The sequence below is a fragment of the Rattus norvegicus genome, chromosome 1, assembly GCF_021556685.1.
Source record: "Rattus norvegicus strain SHRSP/BbbUtx chromosome 1, alternate assembly SHRSP_T2T, whole genome shotgun sequence".
NCBI lineage: Eukaryota > Metazoa > Chordata > Mammalia > Rodentia > Muridae > Rattus > Rattus norvegicus.
The window spans coordinates 265,847,074-265,867,993 of record NC_141534.1 but is presented as its reverse complement, the minus strand read 5'-3'; the positions used below and the strand labels follow the sequence as shown (position 1 = coordinate 265,867,993).

Genomic DNA, 20,920 nt, shown 5'->3' with positions numbered 1-20,920 from the left:
AGGCCCAGAGAACCCAGACTAGGAAGGGCTAGACTGCAAGCCGCTCTAGGAGGAGGCCTTGTCTTCTTACGAGGCTCCTGAAGCAGGCCCAACTCTGCCCAGCCCTCAGTCCCATCAAATCCCCAGATAAACGACGGGTCCAGGAATCCGTAGACTTCTGTTTTCTTTTCAATGCTAAATACGACGTGGGCCTGTTAGAGACTTTCCCAGTGCTCCGCCCAGGCTGGGCTGGGTAGGAGACACTGTTTTATCTTTTCTCATGTGGAAATGGTCTAATAAGGGATTCGGTTTCTACTTGGGGTAGAAAAATAGAGCAGTAAAGATGCCTTGCCCTCCAAAGGGGAAATCAGATCAACCTCAGTGGTCTGAGTCAGAGGCCTCAGTGAGGAAGGAAGGATCACAAATTTGAGGATTGGCATCAGAGTGCTAACCAACGTTCCTAAGGCCCCAGGTTCAATTCCTGGTAGCAGTTTTGAAAGAGTTACCTTTAAAGGGGAGAGGGTGAGTTGAAGATGTAACTTAGTGGTAGAGCATTTGCCTAGCATGTGTGAAGGCAATTTTGAATCAAAAGCACATGTGCCTCTCATTGCCCGGTGAGTTCCTGTGTGTATGGGAGGGGCTAGAAGCAGGGGCTGGGAGGGGCTAAAAGAGGCTGGAAGCAGGGGTTAGCCAGGGCTAAAAGCAAGGGCTAGGAGGAGCTAGCTAGGGATAACGGTTTCTAGCAACAGTAATTACCAATGAAAGGCTGGATGAATTCCAGGCAACCTGGGAGGCCTTTGCCTGAATCTCATTTAAACCTTATAGCAGGAGGATGGTGAAGGCCTCATATTGCAGATGGGGAAACAGGGTTAGGGGGACTACAGCCGTTGAATGTCAGAGCTAGGGTTTGGAGTCTGTTCTGACTTCAGAAGTCTGCACACTGAGCCATGAGAGCAGGATTCTCGCTCACAGTGAAGTCTAGAAACCACCTATGTGGGAGTCTCCCAGGACCGATCAAAACACTGTGCCTAGAGTCCTGCTCAAACTCACTAAATGAGAACCTCAAAGAGTGGGGTTAAGAAGCTGCCCCTGGCAGGCTTTCCAGTTTTCCTAGGTGATTCTTACACAGATAAACTTGGAGTCTCCTGCCTGTGTGTCAGCATCGACTGTGTGGAGACAAGGGGCTGCTGGGACATGAGAACGGTCCTGGGCAGCTGGGGGCACTGTCCTTACCCTCCGGTTAGCCAGGGCCCAGCCAGTCAGCTTCCCGGCCATAGCCTGAGTCATCTAGATCCACTGATAGTCCTTACATGAGGTATGTGGCAGTGTTCTGCAGCCAGGACTGACCCCACCTCATCCTGAGTGTCAGTGGAAGCTCGTCATCTGCAAGAGCACACCACCGACCTCTCCAGCCTAACCTCCCTGGAGCAAGGCTGGCATTACATGTATGGGCAGCCATGCCTGACTTTTCACATGAGACCTGGGGATCCACTAGGCTTACACACCAAGCGCTCTAACCACTGAGCCACGTCCCCCTTGCACGGTATTTGTTTTTTATCAGACTTCATCTGATCTGGGTGGGCGGACAGAATTTGTTTGCACAGTTCCATTAGCAGGCCTGGGTCCTGTCCAAGCAGAGGAAGGAAGCTCTTTCCTTGAACTTCAGGAACTGGTTGATGAAGAGTTTGGGACCACCAGAAAGGGAACTCAATGTAGACATCTGCAAACCGATAACTACACCCCACCCCACCACCCCTAACTCAACTGCGTGGCCACATTTTTCTTTCAAAATGAATATTAGTGCCTCATATCTACCTTCCCTTCTCTTTTCTTTCCTCTTTCTTTTTCCTTACTGTGTCGCCCAGCCCAGCATTGAACGTGTAATCTTTCTTCTCCATCCCCAAGATGCTGGCTTTACAAGCTAGGAGCACGTCTGGCCCAGCACCTTATCCTGCTGACATCTTCAGCCATGAAGGATACCAGCGCTAGACCCCTTTGGAAGCAGCCTGGATCTCTCTGCACCACAGCTAAAGCCACCTCCTCCGCAGGTTGCCTCCTCCTCATGTCCACCGGGATAAGGAGAGTGCGGACAGACAGGCGCTCTGCTCTGTCGGTTTGGGGACGGCAGATCCAGACAGCAAGTTCCGTTCTTTCTCCATCTGGCTTCCTTGGTGAACTTTCTGCTGAACTCCTTCCAGCCTTGTGGGCAGCTCTCCTACCGGGAGAAGCCAGTGCCAGGGAGAACAGAATAATTGCCTCTCGTGTTGTGCATGCAGAGCCCTTCATTAACACATCCCCGGAGTGGCATTTGCAGCCCTCTGTCAGAGCATCCTGCCACTGACTAGCACGCAATTCGTCACCCTCATATTCTCCACCATCTCGAAAGAGCCAATTAGCTTTCTGTTCCTGTGGGTGGTGCAGCCTCACTAGGAGAATCCCACCATGATGGGCTGCTATTTACAGAGAGGCCTGCTCACTCAAGGGCACATGCTAGTGACCATCTTTCCTCCTACCCTCTGCACAAGGAAGCAATGTTTTTGACCTGTGGAGCCCAGGGATGCTGGGCTGGATTCTGAAATCAGAACTCTTGGAGTTTAGTAGTTAGTACATCTGTCAAATGTCTGTGTATTTGACCGTGAGCATTACCATGTGTTTCTTTCTTTGTTTTTTTTTTTTTTTTTTTTGTTTTTTTTCCCAGAGCTGAGGACCGAACCCAGGACCATGTGCTTGCTAGGCAAGTGCTCTACCACTGAGCTAAATCCCCAACCCCAACAGTGTGTTTCTGAATGTACGTTTTCTTCATGTACAAAGTAAGGGGGCTGGCACTGACACCCAGAGTCTTAGAATACAGCCAGTTTATAGAGAGAAAAACTGAGGTCCAGAGGTGGTCCTTCAACTCATCCAGATTTGGAGTGAGATCAAACAAAAGGTGTGTGTGTGTGTGTGTGTGTGTGTGTGTGTGTATGTGTATGTGTGTGTATGTATGTATGTAAGTGTGTGTGTATGTATATGTGTGTATGTAAGTGTGTGTATGTATGTATGTATGTAAGTGTGTGTATATGTATGTGTGTGTATGTAAGTGTGTATGTATGTAAGTGTGTGTATGTATGTGTGCATATGTATGTAAGTGTGTGTGTGTGTGTGTGTGTGTGTGTGTGTGTGTGTGTCAAGCCCCTGCTTCACAGGCTCTAGGGCTTACAGTGGCTACTTCTCTCCCAAGGGTAACTGCCCTTTGATGGGATATTTTTGGGTTGTTATGACTCGAGTGGGAGTGAAGGGGAAATTCTACCTGACTCACTTCTGTGCCCAGACATTGATCATTTTCAAAGGATCCCTGAGCCGAGCTCCCATCACTCCCTCCGCTCTGCCACACTGGCAAACAGGCTCCCAGCTCATGCACATGTGGGGACGGACGATCCATACCAAACCCTCAGCAGGGTGGACACCTATATAAATCCTCTGGGTTCACCAGAAGTACTAAAGAGGCATGATTGATCCCTTTCTACAAATATCAACAGTGAGGCTAAAAGGTGCCATGCTATTTCCCAGGTCATGTGACTCATGAGAGGAGGGCTCTAGGGTTTAACTCCAACCACCTGGTGTCACATCCATGTGTCTTTTGACATTTTTCAAGCTCCCTGGAATCTGCCTGTATCTGTCCACCAAGAGGCAGCAGGAGCCACCTATGGTCTGGGAGGCTCCAGGCAAGACCAGGGGAGGTCACAGACTGTAATCTTGACTCCTTGGCTGTGGGAAGCTCTGTCTTGCGCTATGAGTTGCAAGATACCTTCACTGGTGACAGGTGTGCTACCCAAGGTTGCAAGATGTCACATACTCCCAGGCCTGTGGGTTGGTGGCGTCTGGAAGCCTGTTCTGTAGGTGCGTTCTGGTATCTTACACTGTCTCACCAAGTGGTCAGTGGGCGATCTCATGCTACAAACATCTGTTTATGAGAGGGACAGTATCCTTCTCCCTAGCAGTGACAAGGAACTCTGGCTGGTTAGGAGAGCAGGTGTGGTCTGGGCTAACCCAGCAGAGGACCAGTGTGCCCTGAAAGAGGCTATCCCCTCCCTTCCCACCAGGTTCTGAAGTTATTTCCAAAACTTCTGAGGGACTCATTCCTGTTTCACAGTGTGGCCGCCCAGCCTCTAGTTCACCTTCAGCTCCATCTCAAGGGCCAGTTCTACCAACAAAGCCATCATCTTAACTATGCCTCAACGTCTCTGTCTACAAAATGGGACCATCGCTCAACTTTTTTAAGCGTTAAACAATACAGAGAAAAACTAGCTTGAGAGTGTGCTCGGCTCTCTCCTCTCTGGTGGGGCAAGGTGGAAGAGGATGGGTGGGTAGTGGGAGCGGAAAGTGGGTTGGAACGGGATGGTGGGAAGGGCGGGCTTCAGAGTGAGCCGGTCCCTCCCACTTGTTGTTCCACCTGGAGCCGTGGTGGAGGGTAATCTCCCCACTGATCGCGGGCGGGCAGCGTTGCTCAAACTCGCTCAGCCGTTCTTCTAACTAAACTTGCTGCTCTAACTGCCGTGTGGGCTCAGAATCAGCTTCCTCCCGATTCCATAAGGAAGTGGAACACAGTGTTTAGAAGGCTCCCGGTTGCCTGGCACAGAGGATCTGCCACTGTGTGGCCTCTGGCCAGTCCCTCAGTGTGCAGCCTCTGTCTCCTTGTTTGTTAATGTGGATTGTTAACCTCCTATTGGTTCCCTGGATTAAGTTAGATCCTGTATGGGCTGGGCTGGCTCAGAGCCTGACCTGTGGGCTGTGCTGTATGTAGCAAGCCTGCTAGCTATTCACAATTGTTTTCTATTAGTCCTAACTACAGACCGTACTCTCAGCCTGGCTTAGTCTTGGAGGCATGTCCGCTGGACCCATCTTGATGCCATCACCTGAGGCGCAGCCAACCGCGCCAGCCTCACTCTGAGGAAAACCAGCCCGGGTGACAGCAAGGGCTGCAACGGTCTTTCCTGGCAGAAACTTCAAAGTAAAGGAAACCATTCAGGAAGGCTGGGAGGGCATTCCAAAAGGTCATCCCTGTGGCCTGTTAGGCAACCTTGCCTGAGGTCACAGCCAAGGGTAAGGAGAAGCAGTGGCTTGACTGTGCTCATGGGCCAGTGGATGACAACCGGGAGAGGGTAGGCTGAGACTCTCCTAACTGTTAATGAACTATCATGTGTACAGGGAAGACAGTGCAGAACACACCAGTCACTGCGTGTAGCCTCCAGCATGCTCCAGCAGTGAGAATTGTCTCTTGCAGGTGAAGAGGCTCGTCTGCCTGCCGCAGTGTGGATTTCGAAAGGGTTAAGTGAGCTTACGTGAGACAACCCATTTAGGACAGGGTTGCACGTTGCACGGCCTAACCTCAGTGATGTCCTCAGATGCTGCAAGATGGAGCCGTGTGACCAGTGGGACAAAATGGAGTCATTGGTGCTGAGGTTGCTAGGAGGTTGGTGACAGCTATTCCAAGGACTGGGCTTGAGAGACTGCTCAGTCAGAAAAGAGTCCACAAGTCTGAGGACCTGAGTCTGAACCCAGAACACACATGAAAATCTGCTATGGTGGATGCTTCTAATCCCAGTGCTGGGGAGGCAGAGACAGGCAAATCCCTGGGGCTCACTGTCCAGTCAGCCCAGCCCAACTAGTAATCTCCAGGCCAGTTAGAAAAAAAAATCTCTAAATAAGGTTGATGAAACCCCAAGTTACAACCCCTCAAGTCGTTTTCTGGCTGACAGATGAGCACACACTCACACTCACTCATACACACATATTCACACACACACACACACCATATACACACACATACACATATATACACCACACACACATATTCATACACTCATACATACACACATCCATACCACACACACATTTACACTCACATACACATATACACACACATTCACACACACATTCACACATTCACACACATTCACTCACATACACATATACACACTCACATACACTTATACACACATTCACACTCACATACACATACACACACATTCACACATTCACACACATTCACTCACACATATACACACACATTCACACATTCACAGACATTCACTCACATACACATATACACACTCACATACACTTATACACACACATTCACACTCACATACACATACACATACACACACATTCACACATTCACACACATTCACTCACACATATATACACACATTCACACATTCACAGACATTCACTCACATACACATATACACACTCACATACACTTATACACACACATTCACACTCATACACATATACACACATACACACCACACACACTTGCACATATACTCACACAGACACACACACACACACACACACACACACACTCATTCCTACAGAGAGTGAAGCTTTGAATACAAGCCATTAATGATTGATGGGGAACAGGGCTGTAGGTAAGACCCAGGCTGACCCCCTTTGAGCCAAATATTTGGAAAGGGAGAACTGGACATGGACAGAAGCTCTACCCTGGAAGGTCCTGGAGGTTGGGCAGAGGTAAAGAAGACAGTAGCGGGGCGGGGCGGGGAGGGGGCGGGGCAGGCAAAGCGGAGCTGGAGGGCCATTTTGGACGGGAATGGTTGCCAGGTACAGAAATGACAAGGATTGTCTTAGGCAGCAGGAAGAGGAAGTGAGATGCACAGAGCAAAAACGCACAGTTTCCCAGGCTGCCCTACACGGGAGAGAGAGAGGGAGGGAGGACGTCGCCCACTGCTTGCTTCTGCCTAGGAGACCAAGGTGTTCACGGAGATGGTGTAGCCACGAAAAGGGTGAGACTATGAATCCTCGTAAAGGATCTGCAAGTGCATCATACTAAGAAGACTACCTCACTCTCGAAATGTCTCTAGGGTGGGCCTTAAACCCCTAACCAGGAACGGAGATCTAGAGAGTGTCCAAGGCGTGTCCGAGCTCAGACAGTCCAGCTATGAAGGCTCCAGAGCTCTGGCTTCAAATTCTTTATCACACTCAAATCACAAATCAACCCCGAGGACTGAGCTCCAGGCCATTCAATCAGATGACAGAAGAAATGCTGTCTCGCTGAACCTACAAACGCCGTCACATTTGCCTTGTTTAGTTCAGCTAAGAACGGCAAAAGAGCATCACCATTCCTGTATGGTTTGTTCATTACCCCTCGAAATCCCGAGATGGAGCCTGGGTGCAGGAAGTAAAGGGGCGAGCTCAGAGATAAAAATCTCTTTTCTTTTTCTTTCTTTTTATTAAATATATTTCTTTACATACATTTCAAATACTATTCTCTTTCCCGGTTTCCTGTCCATAAGCCCCCATCCCCTCCCCCATATGGATATTTCCCCCATCCAACCCCCTTATACCCGCCCCCATATTTCCCTGCACTGGGGGTCCAACCTTGGCAAGACCAAGGGCTTCCCCTTCCACTGGTGCCCCAACAAGGCTATCCTATGCTACATATGCAGTTGGAACCCGAGATCAGTCCATGTATAGTCTTTTGGTAGTGGTTTAGTCCCTGGAAGCTCTGGTTGGTTGGCATTGTTGTTCTTATGGGGTTGCAAGCCCCTTCAGCTCTTTCAATCCTTCCTCTAATTCCCCCCAAGGCGGTCCTGTTCTCAGTTCAGTGGTTTGCTGCTAGCATTCACCTCTGTATTGGACATGCTCTGGATGTGTCTCTCAGGAGAGATCTATATCCAGTCCCTTTCTGCATGCATTTTTTAGCTTCATCAATCTTATCTAGTTTTGGTGGCTGTGTGTGTGTGTGTGTGTGTGTGTGTGTGTGTGTGTGTGTGTGTGTGTGTATGTGTGTAAATGGCCACATGTGGGGCAGGCTCTGAATGGCCACTCCTTGAGTCACTGCTCTAAACTTTGCTTCCATATTCTCTCCTATGAATATTTTTCCCCCTTTTAAGAAGGAGTGGGAGCATCTGCATTTTGGTCATCCTTCTTCTTGAGCTTCCTGTGGTCTGTGGATTGCATCTTGGGTAAATCGAGCTTTTTGGCTAATATCCACTTATCAATGAGTGCGTACCAAGTGTGTTTTTCTGTGATTGGGTTACCTCCCTCAGGATATATTTTCTAGTTCATTCCATTTGCCTATAAATTTCATGAAGTCATTGTTTTTGATAGCTGACACTGTCATTAGGACAAGACACCAACTAAAATCTCTTTCCAGTGTGTCTTGAGAAGCTAGAGAGCTGGGTGCCCAGGGCTCTTGTGGATACCAGGCCTTCCTCCAATACGGAAGACTTAGTCACTCCCAGAGTCGGGGAGAACAAACCATTGGCCAATCTGTCCTGTGCTGAGAGAAGGTGCCAGCAGGTGGTACTCCTACCCTAGAGCAGAGCCTGTGGCTTCAGCATCCTGGCACTCGGGAAAAGGAGAATTCACCAGTATGGCATTGCCCTTCAAGGCTAAAGAACCAGAACGTTCTAAGTCACATACACAGGGCATAGACTTAAGGTCCTCATGGGTCCAAGGAGCCCTGCACAGGCACTCTGGAAGGATCTGTACCCAAGCCCAGCCCCCACGACATGCCGCTCTTCTTTTGTTTCTTTCCTTTTTTTAGGTCTTGGGTCAGGGTTGAAAACCGAAGGTGGGGTTTGCTGTTTTGCACAAACGACCTGTCTCGCGTCATCCAAACACCAAGTTCCGTTTGCAGAGGAAGTGAGAGGTGTCCTATTCAGTCATGCAGAACACAGCTGGCTGGGCTGCCGGAAGGAGAGACTCGGCTTGCTGTTACTGTGAAGGTGTGGGCTCAGCTTGAGTCAGGGCAGGAGCCACTCCCGTGTCAGTACCCGGTATGGAGCCATTGTCCCACCGGCCTCAACCACTCATTCAGGTCATTTCCTCCTGCATCTCTGAAATCCACATGAAAGGAAAAAGAGAAAAAGATAGGAGGGGCTGGGGATTTAGCTCAGCGGTAGAGCCTTGCCTAGGAAGCGCAAGGCCCTGGGTTCGGTCCCCAGCTCCGGGGGAAAAAAAAGGATTCCAGACTATGAAACAAAATGAAGTTAAAACAAATATGTATTGGTGGGGGAAGGGAAGCAGCAAATCACTGTCACCTGGGAGTCACCTTACCACAAATGAAGGATGCTTCCAGTTTGTAGCTGACCTCCCTTCCCCAGGGTCCCCCACCCTTCTGTGCTGTCTGAGGTCCCAACGCTTATATATCTTCAGTAAATGCACCTGGGACCCCATTATCGGAGAACTGAACATTGTGGGCTTGTGAATGTCGCCCTAACTCTTTCTGGGAATTGAATGACACCCCGAGCCCCTTTCTGTAAGTTTCATATTCACTTGGAGGGGTTCTTAAGCCCTCTAAAGCACACCTGCGGGTCCCAGGTATGAAGTCTTAAGCAGTACATCCCTCTTGTGCCACATATGAAGCAACACATGTATGTGTGCGTGCGTGCGTGCGTGTGTGTGTGTGTGCGTGTGTGTGTGTGTGTGTGTGTGTGTGTGCGTGTGCACGTGTTACTTGCTCACGGTGACCTAGCAGGCTGGAATGGAATAATCAGAATGGGCTTGAACCTCAGTTCCTCCCCTTTTCCATGGGGGCTGCTCTGCCTTTAGCACCAGGAGGGGTCTCTGAGGAAGGATATCCTAAATTAGACCCTATCCCCTCAGAAGGTCTTTCTTGTGTCTCATTCTCTTCTTCAGACCTGCATTTTTGCTCAGTGCAGTGCGTAGGGCAGCGACGACGGCATGGAAACGCACAGACAGGAAACAGGAATGCCCCTGTGTGCACAAACACATTAAGAAACGAGAGTGTGTGGGGGAGGAGGTAAGGAGCCTCGCTGCAGAAAAAGAAACGTAGCCCTGGGGAAGTCCCAGGAGAGATCTATCTGAACGAGTACAACCTGAGTCCTGTGCTCTCTCCTTCTCTCTGGGGCAGCCTCGAGGTCGATGCAGCCTCAGCGCCCCCACGCTGCGCAGTCTGCAGGTGCGTGGAAACTCCTTCCCCTCCTCAAACCCACCACCCTCCTTCCCCCAGATTTGCCTACTTCCTCTTAGCCACCAGCTCAGCTTCTGGCACCTCACCCTTGGCACCTGGCCCTCTTCTGTCACAGCAAAGTGATTTCAGTTTTGTGTATATCGGTTTCAGATCTGTGTGCCCGATCAGATGTGAGGCTCAGCGTGAGCAGGGCCTGGATCCTTGGTGTCTGTGCCTGACATGTGGGGCTCTCTGCAGTCGCTCATTAATGTAAATAAATAACGGCATGGAGTAGTGTTCCGGTTTCCTAACTGTTGCTATGATAAAACACTGACTAAAAGCAGTTTCAAGGAGGGAAGGGTCTGCTTGGCTTACACTTCCGGGTCAGCGTTCACCATGGAAGGGAGTCAAGGCAGGAACTCAACCAGGAGCTTGAACCAGAAACCATGGGGGAATGCTGCTTGCTGGCTTATTCTTTTTTTTTTTTTTTTGTTCTTTTTTTCGGAGCTGGGGACCGAACCCAGGGCCTTGTGCTTCCTAGGCAAGCGCTCTACCACTGAGCTAAATCCCCAGCCCCTTGCTGGCTTATTCTTAACTAAACTTTCTTATTCCCTACACAGGGAATGACGCCACCCACAGTGGGCTGGGTCCTTCTTTATCAATTAACAATTGAGATCATTCCCCCCCATAGAGATGACTACCAGCCAATCTGATCTGGGCAATCTCTCAACTGAGACTGCCTTCTTGGGTGACTCTTGGCTGTGTCAACTTGGTAGTTAAAGCTGAGACATGTGACTTTGGACTTTGGCTCCTGAAATAAATGCCCTCTGTCCCTCATTTCTGAAATCTTTTTTTTTTCTTTTTTCTTTTTTTTCGGAGCTGGGGACTGAACCCAGGGCCTTGCGCTTCTAGGCAAGCGCTCTACCACTGAGCTAAATCCCCAACCCCTTCATTTTGAAATCTTAGACAGGCCTGAATGTAGCTGGGTGTTTGCTTCAACTTCTAGGTCACGGAGGAATGGTGAGTGGTGTCCAGTCCCTCAGAGCTGAGGTTCCATCCAGCAAAGGCACACATCCAAAGTGGACTCTCTGGAGTTCTAGGTCTTCTGCCCTTCTTTAACAGCCTATTGGATCTGTGAGGGCACCTTGTCCCCACTTCTGATCCCAGCTAGCCTGCCCCCTAAGGGTTGAGGGATTGTCAGTCAAGGTTATAAGCATAGGTTTCCCCAGAGGGTTGCAGGTACCAAAGCAGGATTAAGGAACTCGAACAGGTCCTTCTGCCTTCTGGGTTTGCCTGCAAATAATGGCGCTTCGCAGAGAGCAGTCTAGTATTCACATGATTTTCCCCCCATTTAGTTTGAAGTGGAATATATTCTTTTTTTTTTTAAACCTGACGCCCACAACTTCACGGCTGCAGCTGTGTATAACTCTCTCACACAAGGAAGGAACCCTGACCAAATTCTTCATCCTTCCTCTTATTTCTCTCAGTGTTGGGATGGTAGAGGTGGGGTGAAAGACTTATGCCAACAAAGAAAACAGTGAGGTACAACCCGTTTTCTCCTCCGAGGCTCCTGCGGGGGTTGGGGTTGTTGGGGAGCCCTGATACCCACAGCTGGGGACCAGCCTGCCCTTAGCAGTCAGCTTCTCTCCTTTCCCCAGCAGCAGCAGGCGTAGTCTGACCATGAACATCAGGAAACAGCAAGTGCAGGGGGCAAGTGAGTTCAGTTCCGTAGGTAGGTGTCTGCTCTTAGATACTGCCTGATTCCTCCTCAGTACGCTCCGCTTCCTTCCTCCCGCCCACCTCAGGTGAAAAGAAGAGCACGAAATTCTTTTGCCTCTTTGCAGCCGCCAAGTCTTTAATTTTCTGGCACCAGTCGCCTTCGCGGGAGGATGAGAAATGTACTGGTAGGATATTCAGGAAGTTGAAGGTAGCTGATTGGTGCTAATGGGTGTGGGGCGTGCCTTGTCTCTGTCCCAGTCTCTCTACTTAATCGCAAGAGGCTTTTCAGCAGAGTCCTACAGCCTGGGCAGACTTGAGCGGTCCCTCACGGCCTGGCTGAGTAGTCTCTGAGCGTCGTGATAGGGGCCCACAACATCCCCTCCCACCTTACTCAGATGGTGACTCTGACTTAGATCACTGCACCGTGGCTTGAGCACTTTGTGCTCCGGAAGAGGTTTTGCTCTGTCATTGCTCTCCTCCTCCAGAGGCCAGTGCATCAAAAGAGAGTCAGCACCCTGTAAATAGTTGTGTTCCTAGGTGAGTGGCAGGTGTCACACACGCATGTGTTGCTTGCTGTGACGAAAATGCAATTCGTAAGTAAAAAGAAACAGTTGGTTCTTTGTTACAGCATTCCACACTGGGCTCCATCCAGCATGACTCCATACCTTGGGCTGGGGGTGGGGGAACCACTGAATACCTAGGATTCCTAAAGGTGAGAGAGACTTAGAGGGGGGGTTCGGGGGCGGGGGGGGGGTGCTTACGCAACCCAGTAGGCAATCTGCCTCTGACTACTATACACTAGTTCTGTGAACTCTAGTACTTGATCTCTTGTTATCCCTAGTTTCCTCATGAGTAACATGAGAACTTAGTAATAACTAATCTTATGCGTAAAGCATCTAAAATGTTGGCTAGCACACCATAAGCATGGTACAAATCTGCTATTATGAACACTAAATGTCACTCTGAAGAGTCCCTTACTAACTGTAACTAGGAACTGTGATTCCTTTTCTTTAGTTTTCAGAGAGAGAGAGAGAGAGAGAGAGAGAGAGAGAGAGAGAGAGAGGGAGGGAGAGAGGGAGGAAGAGGAAGAAGAAAAAGAAAAAAAATGAAAGAAAGGAAAATATTTTTATTTTATTTTTATAAAATTTATTTTTGTGGCAGGGTGTCACAGCACACACTTAATCCCAGTACTTGGGAGACAGAAGTAAATGGATCTCTGTGAGTTTGAGGCCAGCCTGGTCTACATAGTGAGTTCTAAGACAGCTGTGCTCAGAGGTCTACTTACCCAGTGAGTGGCAGTCTGCCCAACTTGTACTTGGTGGGAGACATCCCTCTACTCTTTCCCTGCTCTCCCTGTGGAAGACCCCCAACTTAAAAAAATTATATATAATACATATATAATATTGTGTACATATATGTATACATACATGTGAATGAGTGTTTTACCTATATAGTGTGTGCACTACATGTGTGTGCAGTGTTCAAGGAGTCTAGACAGGCAGTTAGGAGGAGCCATGTAAGTGTGAACTTGGCTTCTCCTTTTTTAAAAAGATTTATTTATTTATTTCATGTATATGAATGCACTGTCACTGTCTTCAGACACTCAAGAAGAGGACATTGAATCAGCATTACAGATGGTTGTGAGCCACCATGTGGTTGCTGGGAATTGAACTCAGGACCCCTGGAAGAGCAGTCAGTGCTCTTAACCGCTGAGCCATCTCCCCAGTCCGATCTTGGGTTCTCTAGAGGAATCCCAAGTGCCCATAGCAACTGAAACATTTCTCCAGCACCTGTTTTTATTCTTTTTAATTATGTGTATGTATTGCGGGTATGTGCACATATGCATTTGTGTGTGACTGTGGAGAACAGAGATGTTGAGTTTTCCTGGAGCTGGAGTTAGAGGTAGTTGTGAACTGCCTGACATGAAGTCAGTCCCAATTTTAAGACATTCAGTCTTTGGACCCCAGTGGAGCCATCTGGTGGAGAGTGTCAAACGTGAAGCACTTCAGCTCTTACCGGTCTCAATTTCCACCATGACTACTCAGCTCTCCTGTTGGAGTGTGGAAGTAGCCTCAGACGGTATGGAAATGATGAAGGAGGCTGTGTGCTAATAAAACTTTATTGATAAAAACAGAAAGCAGGCCATGTTTATCCAGCAGGCCATAGTGTGCCCACTCCTGACCTGTGGTAATTCCTCTGACAGACATTGTCTCCATCCGTTCTTTACCATAACATTTTCTTCTGCCGTAAAGCTTACCTATGGGTCTGAGTGCTCACTTCCTCTAAGAGGAAACACACACAGAAGTGGAAACTGGGGGGGAGGGGGGGTGAAAACTGGGAAGAAATTTTTAATCTGTTTCCTCTTGCCTATAGCAGGGATATAACCCACAGAAAAGATGAGTCCGAAGCCAGGAGATAGGTCTGTGGAAACCGACTTCCTTCTGGAAGTTTGTCTTTCTTCTATTGGTCCATCTTTACTGCTAGTGTGGGGCTTCCGGTAGGACCCGATTCCCAGAATTCCATTTTACTACCTTTTCTAAGAAGCTGGCTGAGACAAGCCCCCCCCCCCCCCCCCGCGATACAGCTCCACCCACCCACCCGGAGCTGAGGACTGAACCCAGGCTTTACGACTTAATGAGGTGACAAAAAATCCAAGTTCAAGGCACGGGGCAGCCGCTTCATGAGTCTGAGCAAAGAGCTTGAGAAGTCTGTCGGGCTGGAAACGTAGGTGAGTCGGAGTGTTGGAGTAGCATGCGTGAGGCCCTGGGTTCTGTCCAGCTGGAATCGTATAGAACGGACCACAGTGATACATACGCCAGCCCTAGGTAGACAGATGCAAGATGACCAGAAAGAAGTTCAAAGTCACCCTCATCCAGCCTGGGAGAAATGAGTTTTTTGTTTTTTTTTTTCCCTTAGGAAAAGTAAAAAGGAAGGAAGGTCAAGTCTGGAGACTGGAGCATGTTTTGACTTGCTCTACAAGATAGTTTGAAATCACACATGGATTTGACTAGCCAGTTGGCACACGGAGTCCTGTCTGTCTGATATCCTATGAGTCCTCCTCCTGACGCCTAACACTGATCCTCAGTACCATCTAAGGCTTCTCTGGGCAACTGCTGGTCCGAGTTCTGCCCTGCTACTCACCCTGTGCAGCACTGAGAGACGGCTCTGGGGGTGGGAAGGTGCAGTCTGAGATGTGAGGAAGCCGAAGTTAGCTTCTGGGCCCCCAGTGGCCACTGGAGAACCACACAGAGAAGTCGGAATGAACTGTTGGGTGTCCATAGGTCCACGATGGGGCGGGGACCGGGCGCTCCCAAACTCCTGGACATCTTGGCGTCTGCCTATTAGAGAGCAGATTCAGGGGCAGAGGGATTGGGGGGAACGGGAGCTCTGGCTTAGCTCAGCGGTGATGTCCTTAGCTTGGTGGCGGTTGTGGCTGGGAGCACAGTGAGGCCTTCTAGGAGTGAATTAAGCTGCAGCCAGTAGCCAATAGTCTAATGCCTTCTCCATGGCTCCCCATGGCGGATCTTGATGAAAGAGACAGTCCGGTTCTAAAGTGTTTATTGACTATTCATTGTGGAAAATGGATGCATACCATGCCAACTTCACAGGGTGGACCAGAGATTAAATCCCTTTTGCAGGGAGGAATGGGAAGGGAAGCTTATTGGCCAAACCTCCAGGGCCTCTAGGTACCTCATTAGCATGGAGATCTCTGTCCTGGGCCAATGTGACCTTAGGTCACATTTCCTTATGTGGGGGGTGTGGCACATGTTCCAGGCCAGGAATTTGTCATGGAGTGGGAAGTTTCCTAAGTCTCAGGTGTGTACCCACCAAGTCTCCCGGTCTCAACCCGCTCTACCCTACTAAGCTTCTTGGCGTGGTTTTACGTACCATAGGCAACTACCATCACTTTCTAGGGGTTGTGGTGAATGGATCCATTTTGATAAGGTCCTAAGAGGTTATTATTAATTATCTAGGCTATAGTGTCCCTGGACCTGTGACTCTTGTGGGAATGTTTTCTGTTTCAGTATGATGTGTTTCCCCAGAGATTGTTGGATATTTAATGATTGACCAGCTATATCCTCTGTGGGGATTAATATATTGCCTTGGTAGGGTTCAAGGGCCAGAGAAAGACCACACATGACTATTCTGAAATGTTCTTGAGTCTTTGGTGACAGGAGCTGTATGGAACTGCCACTGAAAGGGCCGAGAGGCAGTAACTTGTTGAGAGAACTCCTCAGCTCCAGCTCTCAGTCCTGTTCTGAGCATCAGGCTTGGTGGGTGGAGCGAAACCATGTGGCATATGTTGAGTCCTTACAGAACACAGTCACCTTGTGGCTTATTCCCTATTTCCATTGGTTAGAGTCACGGTGTACCCCTACCCAGAAAGGACTGATAATCATCTCTCTAGGGATCAGGGCAAGCCCGGAGACCACCACATGCTGACCCACACTCTGGACAGCCCTGGGGAAAAAAAGGCGATTCCCACCAACCCTGCACTCAGGGAACCCATGTGAGTTACCTGGTGGAGACCGGTATGGAATGCACAATATGGTCTGAGGCTGGCCCAAAGTAGGCTCAGCCCTAGACCGCCCATATACAGAGTGAAGTCCCTCCAATTGCTGTGTCAGATCCTGGAAGCCTGCCTGGTCTGGAGGTCACTTTCAGCAGCGGAGATGGTTTCCGATTGCTATCATTGGGTACATCCCACTTCTACTTAAAAATAGCAACGATTCTGAGTAGGTCAGAAAAATCAATGGATCCACAGAAGCCTCGGACAAAGCACAAAAGCACCAAAGTTTCGGGAAAGAAGATAGAAAGCCATTCTCCCTATCCAACTAAACCACAAGGCCAGGGCTCCGAAGAAAGAAACGTGAGGAGGGGCTTCACGCGTGAACGGAGTAAGGAATTCAGAGGCGGTGGGGGTGGGAAACCCGGTTAACAACAGGAGATTGGAGTCAAAGGGCACCCGGAGGCTGGGAAACTTTCTTCTGCCTGAATGTGGTGGATACTTAAGACCCAGTGAGAAGGGAGCAAATGATGCTACAGAAACCTGCGCGCTGCATCACTGAGGCATTCTGGGAAGTTCAGCTTTAGTAAGGGGCCGGGTTTAACGAAGGAACCCCACTGTGCGCCATCCCTATTCAATAGTTCCTTCTGAAGACACTACCTTCATGCTGTCTTTACCCCCCCCCCCCCGCCCCCGCAATGTTCCCATTGAGGATAGTTTGGTTTGGAACTAAATCCAGGCCTGGACCGGCTCTACACAATCACCGCACCACAGGGCTGTGTCCCCAGCCCTTGTAGCCTTAATATTGATCTTCTGGGATATAGTGAGGTCCACTAGGCATTAGGACTCCTTCGTGCAGTGTCTCTTCCTGGGTTTTATCCATTTTTGTTGGAATCACCTTTCTTCCTCCCCCTCTCCTCCCACTCCTTCTTCCCCGCCGCCGCCCTCCCCCCTTCCTACTCCTCCCTTCCCCTCCTCCCTGGAGAATACATGCATCACACAAATCTTCACCTATCACTTTTACAGCCTTTTCTCATCTTTTCTGTGTCTTTTCATAGACAGAATCTTTAAATTTTTTTTTTCTTTTCCATTTTTCGGAGCTGGGGACCGAACCCAGGGCCTTGTGCTTGCTAGGCAAGCGCTCTACCACTGAGCTAAATCCCCAACCCCCAGAATCTTTAAATTCTTAACGTCTATTTTATTGCTTCTCAAACTCTATCAGGCAACAGATCCAGTTCGTTGGTTATTGTTTTAATTTCCATAGATGCAAACCGGTATGCTCTAACATGTAATAAGATATTGTAAGGGTCCACGGTCTGCCGAAGAATGATACCCTGACTCAAATAGTATGTAAACACAAAGAGTGTTTTATTCTACAAAAGTCCAGCATGCTGGGGTCTCTCCATTACCAAGATAGACAACCAAGTGAGCTTGCAGGCCTGATTTAAAGCACACTGGGGAATTCCAGGGTAGGTGACCTCTATGTTAATCTGTTGGGTCCATTCAATTACTGGGGTGTGGGGGCTGGAAACTTCCTGGGAAGTAGCTGAAGTCTGGAAACTGCTGCTGACAGGACAGGTGGCAGGAAGCTTCTGAGGCCTGGACTTTCCTGGAATTGCCCAGTTCTTGGAAACAGAGATTTAGGCATAGTCTCCTTAACTGCCAGTTTGAAGCCTGTCACGAAATCAGCCTGGCTTTCTCAATATTAAAATAAAAAAATATATAAAAACTAAAAAGCGACAGAAAGTACTAAATTTTCATGGAAATCATCAGTGTCTTCCAATGACTTGGGTTTTCTTGAAGGGAAGCACCTGTGCCTCACACACATTTGCATACTCAACAGATGCTTTAGAGCCTAGAAGGGAGAGGATCAAAATATCTATCGCACAGGCCTGGAACCGGAAAATGGAGCCGAAAGAAAAGAAAGCGAGCTGGCAGCCGCCGTCCGTGAGGAGGAACATGGTAGGGACAAGGAGTTCTCAGGAAGCAGAGCCAGACTACGGAGGGACGCTTTCTACCGAGCGCATCTCTTGCCATTTGAGACGGTCCAGAACCTCGTGCCAGCCAGGAGCACGGAACACCGTGATCTTCCTCATTTACATGCCATTACCCAGAATGCTCTGTGGCTTTCTTATTTCCTTTTTGAAGAATGCAGCTAATGTCAGAGCTTGGATACAAAAACAAATTAATTTTAGATATAAGATTATCGATTCCACTTGCTAATGGGATTCTTCATTGACGTTTTCGGTTTATAATAATCCCTGACGTCAACTAATTTGTCCAAATGGTCAGGCAGCTTCTGGAATATTCTCTAAACTTAACAGTTTAGCTCTTGGGAGGTAACTCAGAACGACCCATTTCTCCTTTAAAAGCCATAGCACACGATAACTTTTTGTTGAGTTGCTCGCTTGTCCTGTCTGCTTCCTTAGTCACTGGGCAGATGAGGCATGAAGCCAACATTGCAGTGGGCAGATGCTTCTTCCTGGCTCCTTGCAAGTTGTCACCCTTTCAGATTGCTGAGCCATAGAGTCAAAGACATCACAGATACTGAGACTATGTGACTATCTGCATAAATGCTGAATGTGTAGAGTGTATGTGTTGAACCTGCCCATTGCATATTATCTGTCAAGTATTAACAGTGTGTGTGTGCTTGCCTGTGGGTGCGTGTGTGCACGTGCGCACGCACACGTGCTGATGGGTGTATTGAGGGGCTGTGTATTGATTGTGTTTTGAGTGTATATTAAATGTCTGAGTGTGAGTGTGTGTGTGTCACTGAATGTGGAGTGTGTGTATGAGAGGATAGGGCCTGTGTGGATCTGTGGGAAAGCGTGCATATACGCGTGTCCGTGGTAAAAAAAATATGTGGCAAACACACCAAGGGGTTAAAGTAGTCACTGTAGGTCTCACACGTTTCTGGAGTCCAAGGGTTGCTGCTAGAGGCTGGTTTCTTTTGTTTGGTTTGCTATTTCACAAACAAGACAAAAAAAAAAAAAAAAAAGGACTGGGCATTCCTTAGTTGAGAGACTCTTCTTTTTTTTGGTCAAAGCAGAGGCCATCAAGGCTGCTCCCCCATCTGCTACCATCCTCGTCTTTCTTCACTGTTGCACAAAGCCAGCCCCTTCTAAGTTAAAAATAAAACTACTTAGGGTCCATCATCATGACTCAGTGGATAAAGCCTCTTGTCACCAAGCCTGAGTTCAGTTCTTGGGATCCACGTGGTGAAGGGAGGGAAGCAACTCCCACACACATGCTCTTTGATCTCCACATGTGAGTCATGGCTTGCACACCCCCCCACACACACACAAGTAAATAAGTAAATGTAATACAGTTTCCAAGTTTTTAAAGATGAATGCTCTCTGTCTCTGTGTCTCTGTCTCAGTCTCTGTCTGCCTGTCTGTCTGTCTGTGCGTGCGTGCGTGTGTTTGTGATCTGTGTTCAGGTGCCCACAGAAGCTAGAATCAGGCATCAGAGAGATCTGTTGGAGCTGGAGTTAAAGGCTCTTGGGAGCTAAGCTTGGGTCCTCTGCAAGAGTAGCACATACTTAACAACGAGTCTCTAGGCCATAAATTTAGCAACCTTTGTTTTGTTTTTGTGAGACAGGCTCTTAAACAACCACTTATAAAATAAATAAATGGGGGGTTGGGGATTTAGCTCAGTGGTAGAGCGCTTGCCTAGTAAGCACAAGGCCCTGGATTCGGTCCTCAGCTCCAAAAAAGAAAAAAAACCAAAAACAAACAAGGGCACAGTAAATAATCACTGACATGTGATCTCTTTCTTTCAGACCATTGCTCTATGTCATGGTTCCAGAGCCTGTGGTCATCAGAGTCACTTGGAGAGAGTTCTAAAGCAGAGGTTTCCATGCAACACCCAGGAACCCAGAAATTCCTTACAGAAAGAACTTACTATTCAAAGCTCCCTGTCCTGTCATGTCCAGCCAAATTTGGGGACCCCTGGCCTTGGGTATGCCAATTCTGTCAAAATGTGTATATTCTGTGGTGTTTGTCCCAGAGGCCTGTCAAGATGCTCAAAATATGCCTCACAGAAGCCAGAGACTGGCTAATCAGTGATGGCACGTGTTGCCTGTCTCAGACCTTAATCTGGAAAGAACTTAAGAGTATCTGTCTAGGGCTGGAGAGATGGCTCAGTGGTTAAGAGCACCGACTGCTCTTCCAGAGGTCCTGAGTTCAAATCCCAGCAACCACATGGTGGCTCACAACCATCTGTAATGGGATCTGATGCCCTCTTCTGGTGTGTCTGAAGACAGCTACAGTGTACTCATATACAAAATAAATAAATAAATCAAAAAAAAAAAAAAAAAGAGTATCTGTCTACACTGAACTTAACCCCAGCCTCTGTTAGATCTTTCTGTTTTGGTTGGGTGGTGGTGGTGGTGGTGGTGGTGGTGGTGGTGGTGGTGGTGGTGGTGGTGGTGGTTGAGACAGGGTCTCACTCTGTAGCCCTGGCTGGATTGTACCTTGCTATGTAGATCAGTCTGCCCTGGAAAACACAAGAATCCATCTGTCTTTGTCTCTTCTAATCCTTTTACTGAAAATGAAAGGATCTGAACATGTAAAATTAGACTCTAAGTCCTCATGAAATTGTCTCTTGGTACCTTCTGGGGAAAACCTTCATGCCACCTAAAGAGGAGAGATTTTCAGTCTGGTCAGAGCCCAGTCATGGCCTCAGACCCTAGAGATGGGGACCTGGCTCCCCACAAGGACTAAGATCCGTTTGCTTACTGAGAGGGCCCTAGGCTTTGAGCTGCAGGAGAACAGGACTGTTTCCCCCACTCG

The 20,920-nt window shown here is 48.6% G+C and overlaps 1 protein-coding gene and 1 long non-coding RNA gene across 2 annotated transcripts; both read left to right on the top strand.

The window, feature by feature from the left end:
* The first annotated feature begins 7,222 nt into the window (after positions 1-7,222).
* LOC148007929 (uncharacterized) lies at positions 7,223-10,192 on the top strand. Its single transcript, XM_087601800.1, has 4 exons — positions 7,223-8,806; positions 9,628-9,751; positions 9,863-9,910; positions 10,073-10,192. Exons 1-4 carry the CDS (start codon positions 8,499-8,501, stop codon positions 10,094-10,096), a joined length of 504 nt encoding a protein of 167 aa, XP_087457926.1. The 5' UTR covers positions 7,223-8,498; the 3' UTR covers positions 10,097-10,192.
* Positions 10,193-14,536: 4,344 nt separating this feature from the next.
* Positions 14,537-20,445, top strand: LOC103691375 (uncharacterized). The gene is made up of 3 exons (XR_015648235.1): positions 14,537-16,518; positions 17,971-18,089; positions 19,909-20,445. It is a non-coding gene; the product is annotated as an uncharacterized LOC103691375 (long non-coding RNA).
* Positions 20,446-20,920: the final 475 nt, after the last annotated feature.